General features: G+C 39.9%; 3 protein-coding genes across 3 annotated transcripts; 1 reads left to right on the plus strand and 2 right to left on the minus strand.

Moving 5' to 3' along the window:
* Positions 1–1022: 1022 nt before the first annotated feature.
* Positions 1023–2360, plus strand: FOMMEDRAFT_88252 (LUC7-domain-containing protein; the record flags this gene model as incomplete). The annotated part of the gene is made up of 7 exons (XM_007267831.1): positions 1023–1061; positions 1116–1232; positions 1286–1507; positions 1570–1633; positions 1688–1767; positions 1823–1954; positions 2064–2360. 7 exons carry the CDS (start codon positions 1023–1025, stop codon positions 2358–2360), a joined length of 951 nt encoding a protein of 316 aa, XP_007267893.1.
* Positions 2361–2495: 135 nt separating this feature from the next.
* FOMMEDRAFT_147438 (uncharacterized protein) lies at positions 2496–6877 on the minus strand. The gene is made up of 4 exons (XM_007267832.1): positions 6641–6877; positions 4961–6578; positions 3144–4907; positions 2496–3071 (listed from the first exon to the last, which is right to left on the minus strand). The coding sequence occupies exons 1-4, from the start codon at positions 6700–6702 to the stop codon at positions 2820–2822; spliced, it is 3696 nt and encodes a 1231-aa protein (XP_007267894.1). The 5' UTR covers positions 6703–6877; the 3' UTR covers positions 2496–2819.
* Positions 6878–7462: 585 nt separating this feature from the next.
* Positions 7463–9920, minus strand: FOMMEDRAFT_21194 (MFS general substrate transporter). The gene is made up of 8 exons (XM_007267833.1): positions 9619–9920; positions 9241–9563; positions 9124–9179; positions 9006–9067; positions 8858–8955; positions 8253–8803; positions 7736–8205; positions 7463–7668 (listed from the first exon to the last, which is right to left on the minus strand). The coding sequence occupies exons 1-8, from the start codon at positions 9837–9839 to the stop codon at positions 7494–7496; spliced, it is 1956 nt and encodes a 651-aa protein (XP_007267895.1). The 5' UTR covers positions 9840–9920; the 3' UTR covers positions 7463–7493.
* Positions 9921–24915: the final 14995 nt, after the last annotated feature.

A 24915-nucleotide genomic window follows, 5' to 3' on the forward strand; every position in this document is an offset into this window, starting at 1 on the left:
ATATGAGACTACAAAATTATGTATATAAAGCATAGTGTAACTTCCTTTGTATACATTACACAGACTCAATTCTTGGATATACTGTAGATATATAAGCTCTACTATTATTACAGTATTAAGAGTTTAGAGTATCATAAATCTTAGTCAGAGGAAACTGTTGTATTTTTTATTATCAAATAGTACACAAATACACAAGTAATTGATACATTTAACATTGTATTTGTGTTATGAATGAGTTCCAACTAAATTTACATTAATTTTAAAGGAATAATGAAGAAATTTGGTTAAGAATTGAGTAAGATACAGAGGAAAGTGTGTGCTCACTGTATGAGACAGTGAGCTCAAGGTGTGGCAGGTGGGGAGGGCACAGTTGCCATATAGGGCACTCAGCATACTTATTTTATTTTATTTTATTTTGACTTAGAATTTTTTTTACTATTTAAGTCTAGTATTAAGTACAGTTAGGGAGAAAAGCTCAAAAGGTACCTAATTAGAGGGACTACAAGGGTCTTGTACACCCTCTAATTAGGCCCCTTACAGTATGTCCCTCAGGTGCGAAGACAACGTGTTGTAACAAGATAATATCAGAATGGGCATCAACTGACAATGTTCCAAATAAGCCTGCAGCTTGCTTTTATAGCCCAGATTCTATGGACCTTATTTAAACCTGTGTGTCACTTTCAGCCCAAGACTCAAGTACAATTTGCTATCCGCTGAATGTTTGCATTGAAGGGGATAAGACTTCGAATACAGATTCTGGTACATTCACGTGTTAACTTTTTGGGTACAATGCAGAAGAGCAGAAGTTCTGTAACATTATATTTAAATAAATAAATTCACTAAGACGTGAGGAAAGTAAAGTTGGGATATTCCGAAATCCAATAATGCCAATTATCGAAGGCGCATGGAACCGTGGGAAATGTCGCGGACGTAATCAAGCGCGTCTCACATTGCCATTTTGGTCTGTCAACTTTTGGCTCTCAATCGTAATCAGCACCTTGTCCACGGAATAGCTTGCATCCATGGGTCGTCTCGCAGAAATGCAGCGAAAGCTGCTTGAAGTAAGTGAGATACAATGTTGACATACTCGAAGGACTAAATAATTATCTCTGTAGCAAATGATGGGACCTGAAGCAATGGGTGTCGCCAACGCCAACCTGCATTGGTCCGACGAGAAAGTCTGTCGTAACTTCCTCTGCGGAACATGTCCCCATATTCTCTTCACCAACACAGTAAGCTCCATCTCTACTGCCACCTACTTCATCCTACGACTAATATTTCAAAGAAAATGGACTTAGGCGCTTGTCCGAAATCTCACATGGAGCGACTCAAAACGGAGTTCCAAGCTGCTAAAGAAGCAAACCCGTCCGACCCTATCTTCGCGCGTTTTCAAGCAGAATACGAAGCGAACATATTTTCCTTTGTGGATGAGTGTGACCGACGTATTCGATCTGCTCATAGGAGGTTGGAAAAGACACCCGAGGAGAACGCGAAGACGACTAACTTGGTACGTGGCATGCGTTGTGGTGCGCACTGAAATTGCAGAGTTAACGTGCATGATTCTGTTAGATGAGGGAAATCGCGGAAATCGAGTTGGCTATACAGGGTGGTACGGAAAAGATTGAGCAGCTCGGTATGTCAGCTATTCTTTTCACTTCACGTCAGTCGCCTTACAACTTTCATTTAGGCGAACAAGGGAAAGTCGACGAATCGATGCGCGAAATGGCAGCTATTGAAGCATTGAAGAGCGAGAAAGCCGACAAAGAAGTGCGTCTTTCTCGATTTCGGCCATCTCGCTTTACGCTGATTGTCAGTTAACCAGAGAGAACTCCAACAACTATCAGACACGTCCGGAGCTTCAGGACACCAAAAGCTTCGCGTGTGCGACGTCTGCGGTGCCTACCTCTCCGTACTCGACTCCGACAGACGTCTGGCAGATCATTTCGGTGGGAAGGTCCGTCTCCTATCTCCTATCATCCTCTTGCAACGAATTTCTCTATTTGTGTCACTCACACGTATCTTGCTTCATATTGTATATTTTTTATTTTTCCTTCTTACAATAGATGCATCTCGGATACCACGAACTCCGCAACATGCTTCAAAAATTCAAAGAAGAACGTGATGCACGCAAAGCCGTCGCTCCACCTTCCTCAGCAGCTCCTGGTGCTCCGCCCACTGGCCCTCCTCGTCCAGGCGATCGCGACTACCGGTCGTCGAGGGATGATTATCGTGACCGGGACAGGGATCGTGGATATGATAGGGATAGGCATCCTTCGAGATACGAGTATGTACAAATTTCTTTACTATTGTGCTTGACAGGCGTTTGTGATACTGATGATTGTGTTCTGTGCTTACAGTGACCGAGAACGTAGACGTGAACGTTCACGCTCGCCGAGACGGCGATACTAGCATGATTCACCCCTTTCTTCCGCGCGTGTTTTGTAGTGTTCCTTTGTGCATAATGCTAGTATATACAACATTATGATTTTGTGCTAGGCGAAGTACTATGGACTACGTGCAAGACGAGGAGATGCAAGAAAGAACATACAAGATACATGTTCTACGATATAGGACAAGAGCAAGGCGGAGGTGAGTTTAGTATGTTTAAGCACAGAAGAAAGCATGCAGCATAGCAAGAAACGTACGATATCCACTAAAAAAGAGTGTAAGATATACCAAATAGTAAATATTAGCAAGATAATGCAGGGTGAGATAGAGCAATATACAACAGGGTCCATCCAGCCCGACGAAAGCAAGATGCAATACGTGATCCAAAGACGCCAACAATCAAATCTCCTTTCCTCCAACGATATTTACTCCTACTCGGGAAGAGGCAACAATCTCCCCGCAATCAAACATTCCTTAATCCAAGTGACGTCAACATAAGTTGCATCTTCCACACGCGGGGCTGGAATAGCCTCTTTCACAACGACATAATCATATGATGAGAGGTCCTCGGAAGCGTGTTTCGCGTCTGTGACGGCTTCGACGCGGTCTGCACCCATGGCGAGGATGATACGCGGAACGGTGCGGCTGGCTTCGAGGTACCTGTCTGCGTCAGTGTTGCCCTGCTATTATTAGAATCGTGTTATTAGTTACCATGTTGAAAGAGAAATGGACGAAAGGGGTTTATAGATACATACCTTCTTAGTAGGGTGCGGAAACAAATCCGAACCAATACACAGCACCGAATTCCCACTCAACACCTTATGCGGGACAGGGTTCTCCATAATCTCTGTCAAATGCTCCGCCGTACTCCCCCAATCCAAATCCACCATCTGAGAAATCCGCGCACCCAAAGGTTCCGAATGTCCCGCAGCTAACAAGAAATTCGACCAATGTGTCTCTCCTTCTTCATCATTATCTTCATCGCCGCTGTTGCTGTTAGCAATACGGTCGAGCCAGTCGACTGATACGCAGGGTATGCCGAGTGCGAGTGCAAGTAGGAATTTGGGTTTTTGGTTGTGTACGTCTGAAATGAGGAATACACGATCAAATGCATTCTTATCCTTCGGAACGTACTTTACGTCCGATCGCTGAATCGTCCATCGTTTGTTCCCGTTGGTGTGCTTCCCCTGCAAAGTAAGTATATCCGTCCAGTCTGATAAGACAGTCCCACCGTTCTCCTTAACGATGTTGACATATTTCTCCTTTTCACGAGACCAATTCTGGTTTCCTGGACCTTGGGTGATGATAATCCCGTGTCTGGAGAGTAATTTGTTCCGCACGGCTCTCGCTGAACCAGCATACATCACGGAGTTCTTCGATGGAGAGGGAGTGTCTTTCAGAGCCTTTCGTTGGACGGCTGGGATGATTTCAGAAACGCCCAATGTCCGGTCTTTCCACTGAGATTGCACGATCCTCGCTGGAATGCGTAATCCATCCGCAGGCACGTTAAACTCGAGACCTTCTTCCGGACCTTCGAGATACTCCACAGAAACCTCATTCTCAGTAGCCCATAGACTATCGTCAATAACTTTCGCCTTGAAGGTCTTATTCCCCGGAATGACAGTATCGCCTTTTCTCAGTTCGAACCTCCGCATCTGCGCAACACCGAGACTCGTATCTTCTAATCCATCGAAGAACTTAACGTGTGCGCGATTGCCGTTCAACTGGTGAACTTCAGCTCCGTAGAAGCTCGAGTCGCTTTTGAACAGCGCGAAGACTTGCGTCCCGAGACCAGCACCGAACTTCCTTGCGGCCACGGTTCGGGCTTTCTTCGAAGGTGGAGGAGCAGCCGACGTTGCTCGAGTATGTCCCTTCCGTGACGCGGGCGCTTTCCCTTTCCCTGCTTTCTTAGTCGTCAAAGCAGTGGTGCGACGTTTCCGTTTCCTCGTGGATGGTCCCGCTTTACCATTGCGAGGTTTGTCTTCTTCTTCAGGAACGCCTCCTTCTGTACCCTCGGCCTCACTCTCTTCCTCTTCCTCCTTGCGTCGGTGGATTAAACGTGCAAGTGGGATCTCGGGTGAATCCTGCTCTGATTCCAGGAGAGCTGGGATTGGAGAGTATTGGCCACGGTGCACAATCGCTGCTGACGTCGATGCGACTGGCTGCAGCGGTTCGGTTCCTCGAGCGACGGCTTTGCCTTTTGCTGATCCGCCAGGTTGTGCTCGTGCAGCCCGGGCTGGAGAGACTTGCTTGGTCTCTGGAGGTGGCATTTCGACATCGCGACCAGCAGAGACAGGTCGATCACTCGAAGGTCCTGATTGAGTATCAGGAACAGAAGGAACAGCTGCTACCGCTTTTTCAAGAGAGCTCAAGAGTGCCTCGTTCGTTGCGTTCGAATTCGGCTTCGTTGGGGATGCAGGTCGTTTACCTCGCTCCGTACTAACAGGCTTTCGCGGAGAAGTAGGACGCGGCGAAGGTTCCGCCCTTTGCTTCCCTTTCGCTTTGGCACTCGGGGGCGACTATGGTTGAACTGAGCGATAAGACTAGATGCTGGAATGGCTATTCTAAATACCTTCATGGGAGCTATTGCCTCTAGATCCATTTTCAACTCATCGTCCTCCCTGCTACAGTCAGCGGCTTCAGATTCCGAGGCTGGAATGACCTCCTGGTCGTGGTTTGTCCTCTCTTTCACAGGTGAGATCTCCATCTCAACCTGCAGCTCGGAATCCTGTACGACTTCCTCCATCACAGGCACTGGTGCTGGAGACTTCGCCTTCTCCGATATCCTATTCCCAAGCGACGTACCCGCCGTCGCCATCCGACTCGCCTCCGATACCAGTGCACTGCCTTCATTAAAATGGTGCATATACTTAGCGCGTTTTTCTGGAGAAACGAAATTGAGGAGAGATCGTTTGTCCGAGAGTGGAGATACCGTGGTAAGAGTTGCTTCGACGGCTTCGACAGATGTATCCCGTTGTGGACTTGGTTCGGACGGACCTTCACCCTTTGTTTTGTCCGCGAAGTGATGCATGTACCTGTGTCGTTTCTCAGGAGGAACGAGACTCAGTGCTGACAGACCCTGCGATACGACCGATGGCTCTGGTGGAGACGTCCCGACTTCCATGGACGGACTCTGTTCGATTAGCTGCGTAGCTTCCTGCGAAGTCTGCTCTTTCACAGGCTCGACGTGCATTGAGTCATCGATAATTCGCGTGGCCACTTCGCGATTCGCTATTTCGCTGACTGGAACTTCGTTGTCGGCATGCTCAGATTGACTTACGTCGCTCGCGTCACCTAGTATTTGCGTTGGCTCCTGGCTGATTGAGAAGACGTTGATGTTCTCTCTATGACAGTCCTGAGACGGTCCGCTGGAGTCGGAATTCGCTACGAGGATGTTTCCTGCTGAAGAGGAGCTCGATAATGAATAATCGTCCATCGGCTGCTTGGTCACTCCTGGTTCCGAGCTGATAACTGAACTCTTCCCACCACGAGACTCCACAAGAGACCGGTCTTGCGAATGCGACCTTCCGAGCTGGTCTAAAGGGATTTCGAACTGTCTAGCAGTCGCGACGAAGAGGTCCGGGTCTTGCGAAGCGGTAGGACCGGCAAACGAGTCTTGCGAAGGGGCGGGAGGGGATGGATGCCGACGATACCGCATAGTCGACGCTGCCTTTGTAGGTGCCTTCTGCAGCGAGGCCTGCCGCGTAGGAGAAAGGAAAGAAACAGCCTTTGTCGGCTGTGTAATTGTAGAAGTAGCACTAGCGCCAGCAGAAAAAGAAGAATCAACTCCGTTTGTACTTTGGGCCCGCGACGGAGTCAAAGAGGCTTTCGGAGAGACCTGCACAGGATTAGGAGGCCGTGAGGCTACAAAAGGAACACCACCATGTGCTCCTTCGTTCTCCTTCTGTGAGTCGTCACTCCCGATAATCTGTGTAGGGGACTGCGTTTGGGTGGACGCTAAGCCGTGAAAGTGGTACGGAGCAAGGTTGACGTTAACGGAAGCAGAAGACGCGTCGACGGAACCTTTTGAAGAATTTGCAGCAGCAGAATGATCAGCAGACGAAGCGCTCCAGTCACCACTCGCGTTGCCGAGGGGCTGAGCATTGTTCTTGGTCGCGTGCGAAGGCGGCTCCGCTCTCCCTAAAACGAAAGCAAGAAGCTGTGCCGATTGTGACTCGACGCTGGAATCACTACACGCGGAGTATAATCTGTTTGTCATTGTGACATGTTATGCGATAAAGAACACACGCACCTGGTGTATCCGGTAGCTAATGCCTTTTCCTCTTCATTATCATTATGTTCTGGCTCCTCCATAGTTATTTATTTCGCTTTATGCGTGTTGTCTGTCTCAGACGCGTGTAAAACGCGTCCTTCGATCGTTGCAATATCCAGAGAGTTCTTTTATCAATATACTATGACAGAGACGCTTTTACGACGCGTAGATTTGTACGATGAAGAGAGCAGGGACGCGACTGATGATAATAGCATCGAGGCGCGTTTGACTCTGATCCTCCGACGCCGACGCGGTGGCTCAAGGACAGGGCGTCATTGAAGAAAAGGAAGGAGTCTCTCACGTCTGTATCGCCCACGTGCCTGACTGCTGTTTGTACATACAGCAACCCCCAGGACCAAACATTGAGTCATCCTTATCAAATTTGAAATACTCCCGGCTTTGGTCGACTCAAATTGCAATCTTTCTTGCAGCAAATTTCAATTTCTTCATGCACCTGCTAGAGTCAAGGACTACCATCTATCAACTTTCAAGTGTATCATCCATAGCAATCAAGGACATCAATCCAGGGAACAAACAGTTGGATCATCTTTTCAAATTGTGCATACTTCCGATTTTGGTGGGCTCAGTTGTATTCGAATCTACGTCTCTTACAGTAAATTACAATTTCCTCGTGCGCCGGTTAGAGTCAAGGACTACCATCTGTCAAGTGTATCACTCATAGCAATAAAAGCTATACATCAAAGCGAACAAGTGTCAAAATTGCTACAGAGAATACAAGAAAAGCGATGCCATCATTGAAATAATTAATCTAGTCCTCCTGAATATTCTATTCCTCCTTCTAGCTCAGAATAAAACGAATCGGGCAATATAATCATACTCTATCTTCTCCCCGTTGTGATTCTTTCTTTCCAGGCAGCTCGACAAATAGGAGGAATGTCACGGCAATCGCCACTGCTGCGACAGAGACGAAGAATATTCCTTCTGGATAGACACCTACAATCTTTGTGTAGACTAGCCCGTAGATCGTAGGTCCGAGGATCTGCGAACTACAGCATTAAAGACAAAAAAAGTGTAAATGCGCCATTACAGAGATAGACAGCTTAAAACCCGTACCTTATTGACTGCACAACACTCAACACGCCAAACAGACGACCTGTCTCTGTACCACCTCGTGCTGAGTACAGGTCTACTGCGAGAGCTTGGATCGCGGGTCCGAAACCTGACCCGCACGATGCGAGAATGGTGAGGATGATAAACGGGATCGCTCCAAACGAGAAAATGACAGGGACGAGAGCGTAGCAGACGACTTCCAGCACAAGCGAGCCTTGTGCAATTGCAAGATCGAACGCTGGTGTCTTCCGAGCCTGTGTTTGAGACTGGGTGGAAGGTTCAGGTGAAGAAGCGTCCTGATCATCCGTCAGGAGAGGCGTTGCGTCGCTCGCTTCTGCGTCCGTTGCCGTCGTACTGGAGACGGACTTTTCCCTCCGACTCGTGTAGTAATGGTACAATTTGATAATAGCCGGCAGGAAGAGGGTGAGCGTTAGCGCTCGTGCTGCGACTATTCCACTATACCAGTATCCAAGCTTCTTGATCGTTAACTACAAGCCACGAAAGACATTCAAATGCTCACCTCAATGGCGGTCCACCCAAACGTACGTATAGCGACCAAGAACATCGACGAATAAGACGCTAGGATGATTGAAGCGATTCCAGAACTCGCCACAACAAACGTCAAGCTCCAATCTTTGTGCCTCCTCCCAGAAGGTCGAGTAATGGTAATGGGTTTGGCAACAGACAAAGGTCGAATAAATGTAATTATGCTCTTCCAAAGTGATTTTGATAGCTGCGAAACACTTGAGAAGGCAGCAGTGTCGTTCCGTGAGGTCGAGGATTGCGCTGCCTCACGCCAAGCACGCTGGTTCTCTACGCGCTTCTCAGAGGACAGAGACTCGGGAACGACGAATATCATCGTCAAAACATAAGCAATATGCGTTCCAACGACCAATACGAGCGCCGCTATGGGTGTCCCGGTAGCACTCACAATCAACGAACAGAGCGTTGGTCCAATGGCCATTCCTATGAAACGTAATCCGAGAGTGAGTGAGAACACTCGAGCACGAGCGGATGCTGGTGTGCAATCCGCGATATATGCATTTGTAGTAGCTGTCGCTGCAGCAGTCCCTGGATAGAATAAAATGAGCCCGGATATATTTATTGAATATGAAACGTACGGACCTCCGAGAAGCCCATGGACAATCGGGCCAAGGAGGAGCAACCAATAACCTCCTGGGAGACGATCCGCAACATAGTAAATGACAATATAAATAGAGTAGCTTTGTAGCTTCTTGTTAGATAGGTCAATATGTGAGGTAATAATGTTTACCAAATAATGACTGCGGAGGAAGTAATGGTGAGGATAAGCCGACGTCCCAGGCGGTCAGATAACTGAAGATACATTAACATTAACACCGTCACACAGAGTTTGGAAGGTAAAAACACACCGATGCCCAGGTAGCTGCAAGTATGACACTCAAAATCCCCAGCGTGGTAAGTAGGGCTGATTGGATTCCACATCGTGTTAATAGATTATTCCGAACTCGCAAGTAGCATAAACAAACCAGTCAAAAGTCTTGCTACAGCTGCTTGGACAACAGGGTCCCGAGAGCAATCTTCCTCTTCCCCCTGGCTATCGCCATCCTGTAGCCATGTATGTGCTTGACGTTTCGCAAGGAAGTTGAATGTATCGTCGTGATCGTCCACGATTGCGACAGAGGAGTATTCGGGAAGAACATGCACTGGTACAGTTCGACTATTGTCGTATGAAGTCGTATTTGGAACTGGCTGGCGGATCTCCCTGCAAACCAGCTCTGTATATACCTGCATAAGGGATGGGGAGACGCCAGCAAGTGTCATGGCAGAAATCGGCATTAGCGTGAGCATCCTGCAGTACAATGCCAGTCAAACAGCCATTGGAGCTAACCCAGAAGGACACGCACCACCATGGTGAAGGCCTCTTGTACCATGGCCTCTTGCCCAATTCAGCTTCACTGTCCGTCACCGACCTCTCGCTCCTGTCTAATTCGTCATGAAATGCATCTACGGTTTCTTGTGCGATAGGCTCTTCCGGCAAGCTTGAGCCAGCGTCGTCTAGGCTTAAAGGATGTCGAGTCGGAGATGGACGCTTTCGCAAGTCAGCTACGTCTGTACCCAAAGACATTCCGGGGGAATATCGTGAAAGAATGGGCTTGGGGCAAGTTGCTCGAGGTAGCTTGGTCACGGATTAATGTAGGTCTGCGCGCTTCCCGCAGTGATTGTTAACGGGCGCTGATGTTACGTAGCCGGGAAAGTTAAGATTTAACTGCTATGTCGTGCCCGATATCAATGCATCATGTTCAACGAACAGCAGAATCAAGATGGGAACAGGAGGAACGCTGCACATCCTCAGTCCTTCATAGTCATAGTCAATGCACCGTCACGTGCCCAAGCTTGGGAACCTGACTTGAACGTCATCGCTCATGATGCTCAGTCCACTATGCTACTGTGTTTCACCGGTTCGCGCTCAGTTACCAGTTAACGCTCAGTTGTACAATACCCCCCTCAATTCTTAGTAAAATTTCTTGAAATTTTACATACAGGTAGCCTACAGTAGATATAACTTAAATACGAAATTTGAGCAAAAAACAATGAGTTGAAGCTGAGATATTAGTGTTGGAATGTTAGAATTTTGATGATCAGCACTGATTTAGTGAACAGAAAGTTTTCCCACACACAACACATTTAATATTAATTTAAGGAGACACTATTTGTAGCTGAAATTTTTAGAATGAGTACTATATTATATGTAGTCACTATATATATTTTTATATAATTAATAGTTAAGTATTAAGCTACTTATTAAGAATACGATTTTAAGTCCAATTTTACTATTTTCTATAATACAGAATTTATAGTTATAACTTACGAAATTTTTATTACAATAATTACTATTATAACTATATATAAAAATTTGGTACTAGTATTCTTTACATATTTTCTATAATATTCTATAATTTTAAGAGAAAATACTAAGAATTAAAATTATCATAATTAAATCAAAACTATATATATAAAAAGTACTATAATCTACTATATTACTTATTAGTACAATTTTTATAGTTAAAAAAATTGTAAAACATATGTATGTTAGAGGTTATATGTTTCAGTATTAAGTGATCACCATAGCAACTGACATAGTACAGAAAAAAAGAAGAGAAGTTTTTTCTTTTCCTTTACATTCATTATTATCTTCTCTTCCCTTCAAAATCCTTTATTCTTCTTTGCTTCTTATAGCTAGAAAGCTTTCTAAATCCTCTTCTATTACCAGTAGTAAAGCCCTCTCTGATATAGAGGAGGCTAAGCTAAGTCAAGCTGTTTAGGCAGTTTTAGTATCTGGTACTTATCCTAAATTCTGCTAGATTTATTCTTTCTAAATCAGCTACTATAAAGCAATTTGGTGTTTCAAGATTTTCCATCAATAGAAGACTTAAAGGCATTTCTAATTGTTTTAATTCTCATTCGTCTCTTCAACTTTTATCTTCATCCTAAGAAACTATTTTAAAAGATTAGACCAAATCTCTTTCTTCTAGAGCTATTCCTTTAACTCATAAACTTTTTAAAGAAAAAGTTGGAATGATTATTAAAAAGTAAGTTACTTTATTATTCTTTAATAATTATAATAAGTGTAATGAATTCTGGAAGCAGAGGAGGAGGAAAACAAGAGGTAGAGGAGAGTAAGAAGCAGACATTAGAACATAGGCAAGAGACTCTAAGTCATCACAACAAGCCTGTTCCTGTATAAAGGACCATATATTCTATTAATTAATAGAGTGTATATGACTAATAGACTGTACTTACCTTTATTTCTGCCCAGACCAAAGTAAATTGGTCTGGATAGGATTGAAGTCGAGTCTGTGTACTGAGTGAATGCACATGCAAATTTCTCTAAGTTTAGTTTCCCACAAGTGTGTGTTTCCTAGTGAATTATGTCAAATACTCAGTTTTGAGTCCTTCACACATAAATTCAATAAAATATTTATTTTTTAATTTTACAAAAAATTAAAACATATGTTTTGTAGCTAATATGAAGACCTTTCTAATTGTATTTTTTTTGTGAAATAATAATGAGTTTTAGTAATTATAGACTGTAAATACTCTTAAAGTGAGTGTTTCTGAGTGAAATACAGTATCAGCTCAATGCCCACTATTTCTTCTTGTTAGACTTGTCACTGTCTTCTGGATAAATTCTACACAGGTGCTGAGTATTACTATTATGAGATGATTAGTTTATTAACAGACAAACTACAAGACAATGACTTTATAATGTCTTAGTTAGAATACATACAATATAAGGACAAGAGACACTGAGCAGTCAATCATTACCTTACCCCTTGTCTATACATGCCCCCCTTAAGCTTCACCTTTTAACAGGTTATGAGCCTTGAGCTCCCTGCATACATACATCCACTGTACACTTTAAACCCTTTACTCACATACACTTGTACACATTTGTATCATGGTTCCCCTATGTACAGATACACACTGTAAACCAGCCAATGTACCTAAATACTTTGGTCAAAACATTACAATGCTTAAGACTGAAGCAAACTACAAGATGTAGCACTACTACATTGTTTCTAGTGTTACAGCTATGTACTTCAAACACTTACTAAAGGATGAACTACAGAACAAAGCTGAGAGGGAGATAGCTAAGACTATTCATACATACTGTCAATCTCAAGTACCAGTTGAGGTAGAAGAGGTCAGTTGAGTCTGTAAGGTACAGACACTAAGAGGGGTCAAGAGTGAGAAGGAATAGGTAGATCTGAGCAGAACATACAAGTTCTGAAGGTGACAATTAACAAGACAAGAGTAGTGTGGAACAACAAAGCTGTACTTTAGAACAAGGCAATATAAGACAAGACAAGGTGATATGGAACATTAACTGATGAGACTGTCAAACTACACACTAAGAGTTACAGTAGAGAGTAACTTGATTGCTAGAAAGTACAAATTACATGAGGGTATTTATAGAAATTATGAGTCCTTTGTAGCTACTAGTCCTTTGTGAACAAATCTACTACTGTCTCCTTTGTATCAACCCATCTGGGACCCTGGATCCAAGTCCCCTTTGTATTGATTGACTAGCTGTCTGAAGGCTCAGAGTCTTACCTTTATAAATTGGAACTAGAGTCCAGAACCTAACTAGTCTGAGTTGAGTGACCAAGACTATTGTGTAGACAATGATGATGTAATCAAAGGATTGCTGACATGAGGATGATGTGACTTTGATGTGACTGAGCCCTTCTGATCAGAATGTATTAGAATGTATGTGTTGTGTGAGCATGACATCTCCCAGGTGTTTTAGAATGTGACTGTCCCTAGTCACACCTAAGAGTGTAAATTTGTGAACTAGCACACTTCATGTTTCAATCTTCTGCTTCTTTTTGAGTTTGTCCTACTTCTTCAACCATGTTGTTGTTGTAAGAAGTGAATCAGGTCTACAACTGAGTGTAGGCTCTTGTACAAAGGATGTAAGAGTTGCTACAGTGTGTAAGGACAGTAGATTAGCTATTAGTAGTAACAGAGTGGAGGGCAGAACTGGTGCAGTTGCAGGTAAGTGCTTGGACATTGTATTGTCTCTGGGTCTTCTGACAAGACACTACAGGCTGATTAGGATACACTCACTACATCAAGTGTGTAGGCCAGCTTTGTACTTACTGTACTATAGTAGCTTATACTTTAACTCAAAACATAGGTGTTGTGAATCAATACAGAGTACAGTAGCTGCAAGGATGCTCTAATCAGTAAACCACTTCAAGAGTATGAAGATGTTATGACTGTTGACAAACCAAGCATTACTCCTCCAACAAAGCAGGTAGTAGAGGTTGTAGTTCTAAGACTGTCTAATATAGTTAGGTGTACTGTCCAGGATGCTGAGACAGGTGCTCCTATGGGTGAACTGGACATTCTGCTAGGTTCTAAGCTAGAGTGTGAGTTGTCTACATACTAAGCACACAAGCAGGATCAAATGCTGGATAACAAGAGGTTGGACATACTCCTTTGTAAGTAGTAAGGAGTGTAACCAGACTGTTAGAATAATGAGGAGAACAACTCAAGCAGTACATAGTCCCTTCTTTACTTATTAATGATTTGACTGACTACTACTAGTCACTTAATCTAGATACAGATTACATATATTCAGGTAGGAGGCATTCTGTGTTGTACATATTAGACTTTTATAAGACAGACTGGGTAGTAGAGAAGGTTGAAAACAGGTAGGTTGAGTTGTGGTTCTGGAACAGTTCTCTAGTACTAGAGTCAGTGTTAGACAGTAGCCTGACACCTTTGACAAGTCAGAGGTATAGTAGCTGTATCTGTTAGTATATAGTATACATTCAAGAGTATGGTGAGACAATTGTATACTTAGTATGTAAGAAGAGTAAGATCTGTTACTCTCTTATAAAGACTAGTAAGGTAGTGAGGGATGTAAGGTTGAGGCAGGGGAGGACAATAGTAATGAACCTGTACCCTATGACTGGACTGTAAAGAGTGTGTCTAGAGGATCTAGGTAAGTTGTTCTAAAATCAATACTAATAGCTTTTAAAGACATTATTCTTCTAGGTGAACTCTCAGAACACTCATTAGACAATAGTGAGTTCTGAGAGGATCTAGAGCTCAAACACAAGCTTTGTGTCCTCAGAAGGCAGGTGGCTGCCTATTATACAATGTTGGATACAATAATATAGGACATAGAGTAGTTATAGGCTAGGATAGACATGAAGGCAAGGTGTTGGAAGGATGGATGGAAGGATGGACAGAATTAGATGTTCTGTTCAGAACAACTGAACCAGTGTAAGTGAGACAGTCAATGTAAAAGCTGCCTATAGAAGCAGCCAAATATAATCCCCCCTCTATAGTTTTGAATAGTATTTTCTGTATGTTTATAGTAATGTATAATGTTACTAAAGTACAAGTGTGATAATTGTAAGGTAATAAAAGTGACTCAGTATTGATAGGTAAACAACAGAGGCAAGGTTATATGTATACTGAAAGTAAGGCAAACTAACAGAATGAGAATGGAACAAGAACAGAACAAGCACAGAACAAAACTGAAAAAGAAACAGAACAAAAAACAGAACAAAAATAGAACAAGAACAGTGTGAGAACAGAACAAGAATGGAACAGAACAGAACAGAATAGAACAAAGCTCTCTATACATGACTTTGAGACTGTTGTGACTGAAGAAATACAAAGTAGTCTAAGGGCTGCTGGACAAAAACCTGTGTATGAAAAACCTAGTAGGAAAAAACATACTACAGGGAAAACCATGTGGGTTCAAAGTGTAAGTCTAACTATAATCTACAATTAGTTAAAAGCAAAATCAAAGAAAAACAGAAGATAGAGCAGAATAGGATCAGAACATTGTCTAGAATATTATAAGGGGTTAATAGAAAAAGGCAAATTCAAGAAAGTAAGAAACACATAAGTCTATAGTGGTTGGCCACAATTGGCCTTTAGTCAGAGTTGGAGTCCTTAGAAGGCTTGTCTAACAGTAGCAGGTTGTCAGTGTCATTGATTTCATTAGCTGGACCGAAGTTTTCAACAAGATGTGTAACTAGAATCAAGAGTATAGTGTGGGCAAAGTATAGAACCAAGTAGAACACTGTAATACAAAGATGAGAGACTAATCCATTAAGTTCAGCTATAATATAGGATCCTCCTTGTGTACAACAGACTACTATGTATGGTCTAAGATAGTGTGGCTTGGTTTTTTGTCTGAGATCCATTTGTGATTTAGAGTTGTGTATGAGGACAAGTTGACTGGGTTCAAAGTTAAAATCTTTAATTAAGTGTTTGTGTGTTTCTTCAAATCATCAGAGTAAAGTAATCTGGTCTGTATGGATACATTCTATGATAGCTTGAAGGTCAGCCAGATGTTTCTGTAGTTGATATGCTTGAGTTGTAATGAGTTCTGTTGTTGTCATAAGTTTGTCTAGTGTTAGAGCAAGATATGTTGCTTCTGTGATATTGAATAGGAGAAGTGGTTCAACACTATAGACAATAAAATAAGGGGACATACTAGTTGTACAACAGATTGTGATCCAATCCAACCAAAAGACAGAATGTGTATGTTCATGCTATTGTAGCTCATTCCCTTTAGCAGCCTTCATAAGGGCTTCCTGTATGTTAAAGTAGTAGTGTTTAATAATACTATTAGCTTGAGAGTTGTATACACTAATACAGATGTGATTAATGTAGTATTAGTCACAAAGCTAATCTAGTATAGTAACAAACAGGGTTCTGTTGTTGGTAACAAGTTCTGGGCACACACTAAATTGACAGAGAATATCTTCAAAAATGAATTGTCTAATGCTTTGTCCAGTTTCAGAACAGAGTAAGTAGAACTCAGGGTAGCTAGAGAGTGTGCATTGAGTGTGAACAATGTATTAGAACCCTCCTGCTTTAGGCATGAACTTAGTGTCAATGTGTACCTTAGCAAATAACAGGGCAATCTTTAGAACACTGGGAGGGATCAGGATTTGAGTTGTCTGACAGAGTTGGCATTTGTGGTAGGTACAGATATAGTACTTGATGTTAGGTCTGAGGCTAGGCCACTAGAAGTGGTTGAGAAGTCTAGCCTAGACAGAGTAGACTCCTTTATGTCTAAGATTGTTATACACAGTCTTGACAAGATTCTATTATCAGTTAGGTTCTATTATGAGTTAGTAGTTGCTGTTCCAGGTTTTCTGCCACAGTCAGCCAGTCTTAACAAAGAAAGTGGTCACATAGTGAACAAAGGTGGTGAATTTGTGATTTTCTATCCTAGGCAGTCAGAGGCATGTTTCCAGGAAGGTCTTGACTTGTCTGAGACAATATTCTCTAGTACACACACAATCAGTTGTCAGAAATGTTTTAGAAGGTTTGGTATTGTTTGGAACAGTGAACACAGAACTATAACAGAAGGTGTAAGCTTAGTCAATCCATTCCTCAAAGTCTTCTTCTTCTTCTGGGTCAGCTTTAGTATACAGACATTGAGACAGTCTGTTAGTACAAGCAAACTGTAGGGCTGGAACATGTTAGAACTCAAAGTTGAACAGTAAGATTCTAGCAATCTATCTGTTGATTGTGGCATTTGGTTGTAGGTCTGAGTTATTTATCATACTCTTAACATAGACAGTATTCATTTCTACTACTAACTTCCTTACTCTGATAAGGTGAATTTGTAGGGCACAGAGTGTGTAGAACAATCTGAAGAGTTTGATCTTAGCTTGAGAGTATTAGGATTACACTTTGTTCCAGTTAATCAATCTAAATCAGTTGATTCAATAATGACTGTCAAGGTGTTCTTGTCTAAGATAGAATCCTACACTTATAATAGATGAGTCCACAGTAACAATAACCTCCATGTCTAACTCATAGTCAATAGTACATAAGGTGGGGCTATTAATAATAGTGTCTTTAAGTTTGTCCATAGCTACCATATGTTCTAAACAGAACTTGAACAGAACATTGTACTTGGTCAAATGTGTGAGTAGTCTAACAAGCTGAGCAAAATTTCGAATAAACATGTGGAGGACACTTACAGTTCTAAGGAATCCTCTAACTTTAGAGACAGATTGACATGCAGGCTAGTTACAGATTTTCTGGACTTTTGAATCATCTGGCTCCCTTCCAGTGTAGGTACACTTATGGCCTAAGATAGTTGTGTACAGTCAGAACACACACAGCTTCAGACTGGAGAACATTCTGTAAACTGTTTTGACTTACTGTATGACACAGTTTAGGTTGTGAGTGTGTTCCTATACAAATTGTTGGATACTAGGGTTTCCAGGAACAGTTTTGTACATTCTGTCTGGAAGTTTGTATCTTATAGTTCTGCCTTTGACATAGACATCATTAGTGTAGGGTTGTACTGTATTAGGAATTTTGTCCTGTAAAATAAAAGTAATATTACTATGTATAATTTGAAAAGAATTAGTATAACCTATCAGAATAACAGTAAGTCAGAATGTTCTAAGTAGTGTCTGAAACATTGTAAGATTGTAAGAGTGTTCATTGAGAGAGTGTTGGTTGAAGGTAACAAAGAGATCTAGTATAGAGTAAATAGCCCTTCTAGAGAAGGATTCAACAACCTGTTTAATCATTAGAGGTATAGACAAGTCTTAGATTGAAACTCAGTTGAGTTCCTAGAGGTTGTAGACTAGGTGCAGAGACTTTCTGTCTTTCTTCACTATGGTAAACTATCAGGAATAGTAAGATGAGTTTGACAGCTCATAAACTCTAGTAGTGATTTTGTCTTTAAGAATTTTCACAACTGTGTTAAGGTTTCCCTGTAGAATCTGGATGTTCCTTTGTACTTATAGAATATGTGGAACAGTCAGAATCAATATTAGATTGAAATATTCTGGGTCTAGGGCACCTTTCTCAAGCTTGTTCCAGGCAAAGGCATTCTCATACATTAAGATCAGGTTGATCAGGAGCTAGCACTCTTCTGGCCAGAGGAAGTTACATGGATTAATGTTAAGAGCTTCCATGTGTTCTTACATGAATCAGTGTGTTAGAACAAACAGCTTAGAGTATAGTGGTAGTTCTAGCATGTTCTTTAATGGATCAGGATACTTCTGTCAAACAATCCAAAACTCTTCTAGGAGAGTTCTAGCAACTAGTCTAACCTTCTTTACTACCTTCTTGTATACAAATACATTTTCTCTAGGGCTGTCAGATGTGTATAGAACAAAGGGGTCTAATCCTAGGACAGCTGACAGGGTGACTAGACAACTGAGGAGCAGATTGACTATAGTAGAGACTAGTGTGTGTCTATTGTAGGATGGTGTGTGTGTGTCAGGAATTGTAGCTTTAGTAGTTTCAGAACTCAAATCAGAACACTGTTTGTTCTGAACACTAAGAGGCTGATTGACTAATATAAGAGTTGAGAGATTAGTGATTACTATGAATCCTTGTTTGTTATGTTTCTACAGAACAGTTTGTGTTCTAGTCATAACTTAGCACTTCTGTTGACAATCTGAGGGATCCAATAGTGTTATAGATTAGTCACCATTAATGAAGTTCTTTGTTTTGCATTCTGTGATAGTAAAGAATGGTTGACCTAGGAGTACCTCAAATAGGGCTTGACAAACAACTTGAGCTTAGAGAGTAATGTTGACTCTAGCAATATTAATCTTTATATTCTTAACAGTACTAAGTGTTAGCACTTGTCTAGAGTTAGTAGTTTCAAGCATAATTGTAAGATTAGAACACAGATGGATTCTGAGATGTTTTCATACATTCTCACAAATGATACAGAGTGTTACTCCTTAGTCTAGAATACAGTAGATTTCTTCAGTATCTTTGAAGATAGCTTTAACTGTATGTAACAGTATAGTCTGTTCTACAACTGACTCTAGGCTCCACATGTGCTGTAAGACTTGAGCTACAATTACATCTTTGGAAGTTGTTAGTTCTAAGAGTTCTGTTAAGACAAGGTGTGTGAGAGTGTTTGGAACTTGCCTAGCAGATAACAGTTCCTTGACTTGCTTTCAGACATTAGGTGTAATTGACAACAGCTCCTTCAGGGTGAGGCTGATGCTAGAGTCTAGAACACAAGAGACTATCTGCTAAACAATGACAGGGTCTTTAATAGGAGAGAGATTACAGTACTAATGTGGTTTCAGTAGTAGTCTAGCAGTAGACTTGTTAGTATACTTTAATCTGTTGTACTTTAGGGCCTGGCTTACTTTAGCAGGTAGTGTAGGCTTTGGTTCTAGCTTAGGTTTCTTGTCCTTCTTCTTTGGAACACTTGTTGTTCTGTGTCTTAGAACCTCTACTCTGTTAAACTTGAGCTTCTTACTAGTAGCAACTTTCTTCTTTACCTCTCTAAGTAAGACTTTGAGTCTTTTAACCTTGTATTCTGCTTCTAAGACTTCTTCAATATATGTGGCTGGAATGACAAACAATGTTTAGGATACTAGTGCTGGCTTTGCAATTTTGAGGAGGGACACTATATGTAGTAGTGTGTCTTATACATCTTGAGAAACTTGGGCACACTTTCTAGGGTTGGTTGTATGATACTAGTCAAAACAATCTATGAGTAGTTAGCCTTAGATTGTTGACAGAACAAACAATCTGTCAGGGAGAACAACCTTTCTGAATGTGTTCTAGATACACTTTCTGTTACAAATGAACTCATTAACCTTTAGACACAAGTGAATAAAGTGTCTGTCTTCTCTACAGAAGGAGCAGTTTGTGTTGTGAGACAGCCCTACAGAATGAGCAGATTGTACAGATTGTACAGATTGTATACCTGTGTTTCCTACAAACAGGGAACTGGTCTTACATTCAAACAAGTCTAACTTGCTTTAGAATGAGTAGAGCAAATCAAGGATGGTGGTCATGTTTGTATCTTCTTTCTTTATTAGAATGGTTCCAGAACTTATTGTTCCAGACACATTAGCTGTCTTTCCTAAGTGTTACAAAGCTATACCTCCCTACATAAGTTTGGCAGCCTTAACAACTTCAGTGTATGTGTAAGCTATACAACTGTTGTGGTTGAGGTTGTAGACTAGCAAACAGAGAGTTAGCTAATCTTTGAAGGCACCTGTAATACTGTTAAGGAATACTTTGTTCTGATCTTCTTCTGTGATTTCTTTCTTTGAGATTAGGAAGCTTGCTATCTTCTAGAATTCACACTAATACTCTGTAAACTCCTCTCAGTTCTGGATTCTAGTAATGGCCTATTGTTAGACTAGGATACAGAGGTCATTCTTTGTATAGTAGCAATTGTAGTTAAGGGATAGGTATAATCTGAGAATTACTACTTGAGTAGCTTGTTAATCTAAGGTACTGTCTACAGCTTCAGGTATTAAGGTCTAGATCTTAGAATCAGATTAGTTAGTATAATATTTTACTCTCTAGATAAGCTGTTGATTAGAAAGTTGGAACTCATCTCTAATCATTTCTACTTCTTTAAGGAACTGAGACAGGTCCTGTATGTTGGTTCTGTCATAACAGAGAGTATTACAGCTTGTTCAGTGTAGGAGCAGGCTGGTCTGTCCTCAGATCATAACTGGTAGAGTATTCAGAATGTTAGTTGTAGCTAGCTAGCTACTCAGAGTATTGGCTACAGTAAGCAAGCTGCTCAGATTATTCTGTAAGCTCATCTGTTGAGACTAGAAACTTATCAGATTGTTCTGTGTATTCAGAACTGTTAGAACAATTAGAATTGGTAGAAACACTAGAGTGATTGTGTGGTTGTCTTCTTGAATAGACAGAACAGGAGACACAGAACAAGTAGAGTTGTGTGTAGAGGTTGATAGAAACAAACTAGGGAACAAACTATGAAACATGGATAGTGAAACTGAGCTGGATTACTTAAGAGGTTGTACAGAAACCCCTTCAGAAACAGGACTGAGTGTGTAGGATACAGGTTGTAAGAGGTTACAGTTGACCAAATCTAATTCAGGTCCAGAATCTGATTCTTCTGTGATCAAGTTGGTGCACTCTCAGTAGTACTGCCACCTGTTGGCTGCTCAGCCTACTCAAGACACCTTGAGAAACCCCCCTTACAGTAGGCTCTAAAATGTCAATCTCAAGTACTAGTTGAGGTAGAAGAGGTCAGTTGAGTCTGTAAGGTACAGACACTGAGAGGGGTCAAGAGTGAGAAGGAATAGGTAGATCTGAGCAGAATGTACAAGTTCCAAAGGTGATGATTAACAAGACAAGAGTAGTGTGGAACAATGAAGCCACACTTTAGAACAAGGTAATACAAGACAAGACAAGGTAATATAGAATGTTAACTAATGAGACTGTCAAACTACACACTAAGAGTTGTAGTAGAGAGTAACTTGATTGCTAGAAAATACAAATTACATGAGGGTATTTATAGAAATTATGAGTTCTTTGTAGCTACTAGTCCTTTGTAAACAAATCCACTACTGTCTCCTTTGTATCAACCTATCCAGGACCCCAGATCTGAGTCCCCTTTGTATTGATTGACTAGCTGTCTGAAGGCTCAGAGTCTTACTTTTGTGAATCAGAACTGGAGTCCAGAACCCAACTAGTCCAAGTTGAGCAACCAAGACTATTGTGTGGGTGATGATGATGTAATCGAAGGATTGCTGATGTGAGGATGATACAACTTTGATATGACTGAGCCCTTCTGATTGGAACATATTAGAACATACATGTTGTGTGAGTGTGACAATACATAGTTAATAACATTGCTGATACAATATTGGCAAACTATATACACTTCAATATGTCTATCCCTTAGTTAATGAAAGTGCTTGAGGAATGCTTCAACCCTCAGACAGTATGTAAAAAGGCTATTGATAAATTAGTACTGTTTATTTGTAGAGACTATGTAAAACATTTTGGACATACATTAGACAAACTTGAGGAAGCATACACAACTCTGTCTACTAACAGTGATCCACTATACAACTCTACATACAAAGCAGTAATATTGCTTGCCACTCCTGAGCAATATACACATATAGTAAATATGATAATACAATCTACTAATGCTCAAAACAAAGGCAAACCAGTTGATGAACATAAGAAAGTTGAACTGAAGCAACTAATCCTTACATTGTAGAATGCCTACAACAATTACTGTACTAAACAAGCACAAGATTCTAATGATTAGACAAAGAATAATGTACACACTAATACAATGTATAAAGCTAATAAGTAGAGGAAATTCAATCTGCCAAATCTGTTCAATCCAACAAAAGCAAAATGTTTTAATTACAGAAAAACAGGACATTTCTCTAAAGAATGCTACAAACCTCCTACTAAAGCTATAAAGCTTGCCTGTGTCAAACATCAAGCTAACATTGTGTATAAAACAAACCAAACTGTAGAAAACACAATGAACACATTTATTATTGAAAACCCAAACAAAAACAATGTTGAATTAAAGAAAGGTAACATTGAAATGAACAATAATGCTTACACTCTTATTCTAAGCAACCAGGACAAACAATTCAAACAATACACTTCCTAGGTATGTACTAATGTATTTACAAATACAATCATAGCTAACAAGAAATCCTATACACAAATGATGGATTTACTCAATTCTAGTGTATCAATACATACTACTCCTTATCTATTTCAATTAATAGATGTACACAACATAACTCCTACAATTGTAACTATTACAAATAGATCAATGATGACTCTTAATCAAGCTGAATCTATGCATATCAAAATCCTAAAGAATATACAAGAAAGAAGTGTCATAACATTACAAAACATCTATTACTATCTACAAATAAACTTTTCCCTCATAAGTCAAGCACTACTATGTAGAGAAGGTTATTCTTTCATGTTTACAAACAATAATTGTACTATAATATTACTATGTAACAAATATGTCAGACATATACAATTGAGAAATAACTTGTATATTTTGTACAATAATCATTTGTTAAAAACAATGAATGAACTATCTATTTATGATATACATAAATGCCTCAGACATATAAGTTACAATTATATTAAACAATTATTAAAAACACAACCAAGTGTACTATCAACTAAAATAATGAACTATAAAGAAAAAGAATGTATTAAATATATAAAAGCAAATATTGAACATACACTAATACTAAAACTACATCAACCTCCTCTTACAAATCAATTTAGAGATCTTATTCATATTGATATCATTAGTCCTATTAAACTGTACACATATAAGAACATACACTACTTATTAATGATTGTAGACAATTCTACTCATTAGTGTATAATGCTTAAATTGCAAACAAAATCTAATACATATACACAATATGTACAATGGACAACTAAAATATTTACACAGTATAGAGTTAAAATAAAGCTTTTACAAAGTGATAACAATACTGTATTCCTTAGTAAAGATTTCTAACAATATTTAGATTCACAAGGAACAAAACAAAGATTAATAGTACATTATACTCTACAACAGAACAGAATAGCAGAACAAACTCATAAAACTATATTTAGAGGTGTAAGAGTATATCTAACATCTACTAAATTACTATTTACATTATGGGCCAAAGTAGCAATTCATATTACCTATATTCATAATAGAACACTATGTACTATATTAAATTACAATACTCCACATTACAAACATTACAGAACCTACAGAACAATTGATAATATATACAAATTTGGTCAATATATTATCATTTGCAACAAAAATCCTACAAAAATACAATAGTAAGGTATCATCACTCATTAGATAGGATTAGACAATGAAAGTAAAGGCCATAAAACTTGACACAATAATAAAATCACTATTGAACAAAATATTCAATTTCTCAAAGGTAAACCTCCTCAAATTGAAGGGGAGAAAATAGACAATATAAACAACAATACAAACAAGTGTCTAATAATTAAAAATAATGAAACAAACAATAGAATAATAAGAATGGATAACAATAATACAGACAACACTGATCCTAATAAAAAAGGAAAAGCAGTAGAACTAACAGACTTAACAGACAACAAAGTTAAATTAACTAAAAAAGAAGTAGAACCTAAACTATGTCAATTGGAACAGAAACAGAAACTGACAGAATGTACTATCAAGCTTAAACAATGCATGGAGAATAAACACATAACAAAACACATGTATACACTTAGTAAAAAGAATGAAGATAATATTACTATTCATTTAACAGAATTTAATACTAAAATAAGTAAAATACAATTGGATCTGACTTTATTTTATAAAGCAATCTAATGTTCAGATTGTGATTCATAGATTACAGCTATGAAAGACAAAATAAAACAATTAGAAAATCATAATACATAGGAAATCATGAATCCACACAATAATATTAACATCATCAGAACACAATTTGTCTATAAAATAAAGCAATATGCTAACAATAGTATAGAAAAATACAAAGCACAATTAGTAGTTCAAGGAAACTATCAGATTGACAGTCTTGACTATCATACAGACAATTTATTTGCTCCTACTACTAGACTATCTATAGTACAATCAATATTAGTATGAGTAGCATCTAATAATTATGAAATACATTAGATAGATATAAAATCAGTATATCTGTATAGACAATTGACAGAAGACAAAGAAATATATGTTAAACCTCCTCTAGGCAACTTAATAGATGGATTACAGAATGGACAAATATTACAATTACAAAAAGCACTATATGGATTAAAACAAGCTAGTAGAAGATAGTATAAAACACTATCTAATATACTACTTAAATACAGATTAACGAAATACCAAACAT

The sequence above is a fragment of the Fomitiporia mediterranea genome, assembly GCF_000271605.1.
Source record: "Fomitiporia mediterranea MF3/22 unplaced genomic scaffold FOMMEscaffold_7, whole genome shotgun sequence".
In the NCBI taxonomy this organism is placed as follows: Eukaryota; Fungi; Basidiomycota; class Agaricomycetes; order Hymenochaetales; family Hymenochaetaceae; genus Fomitiporia; species Fomitiporia mediterranea.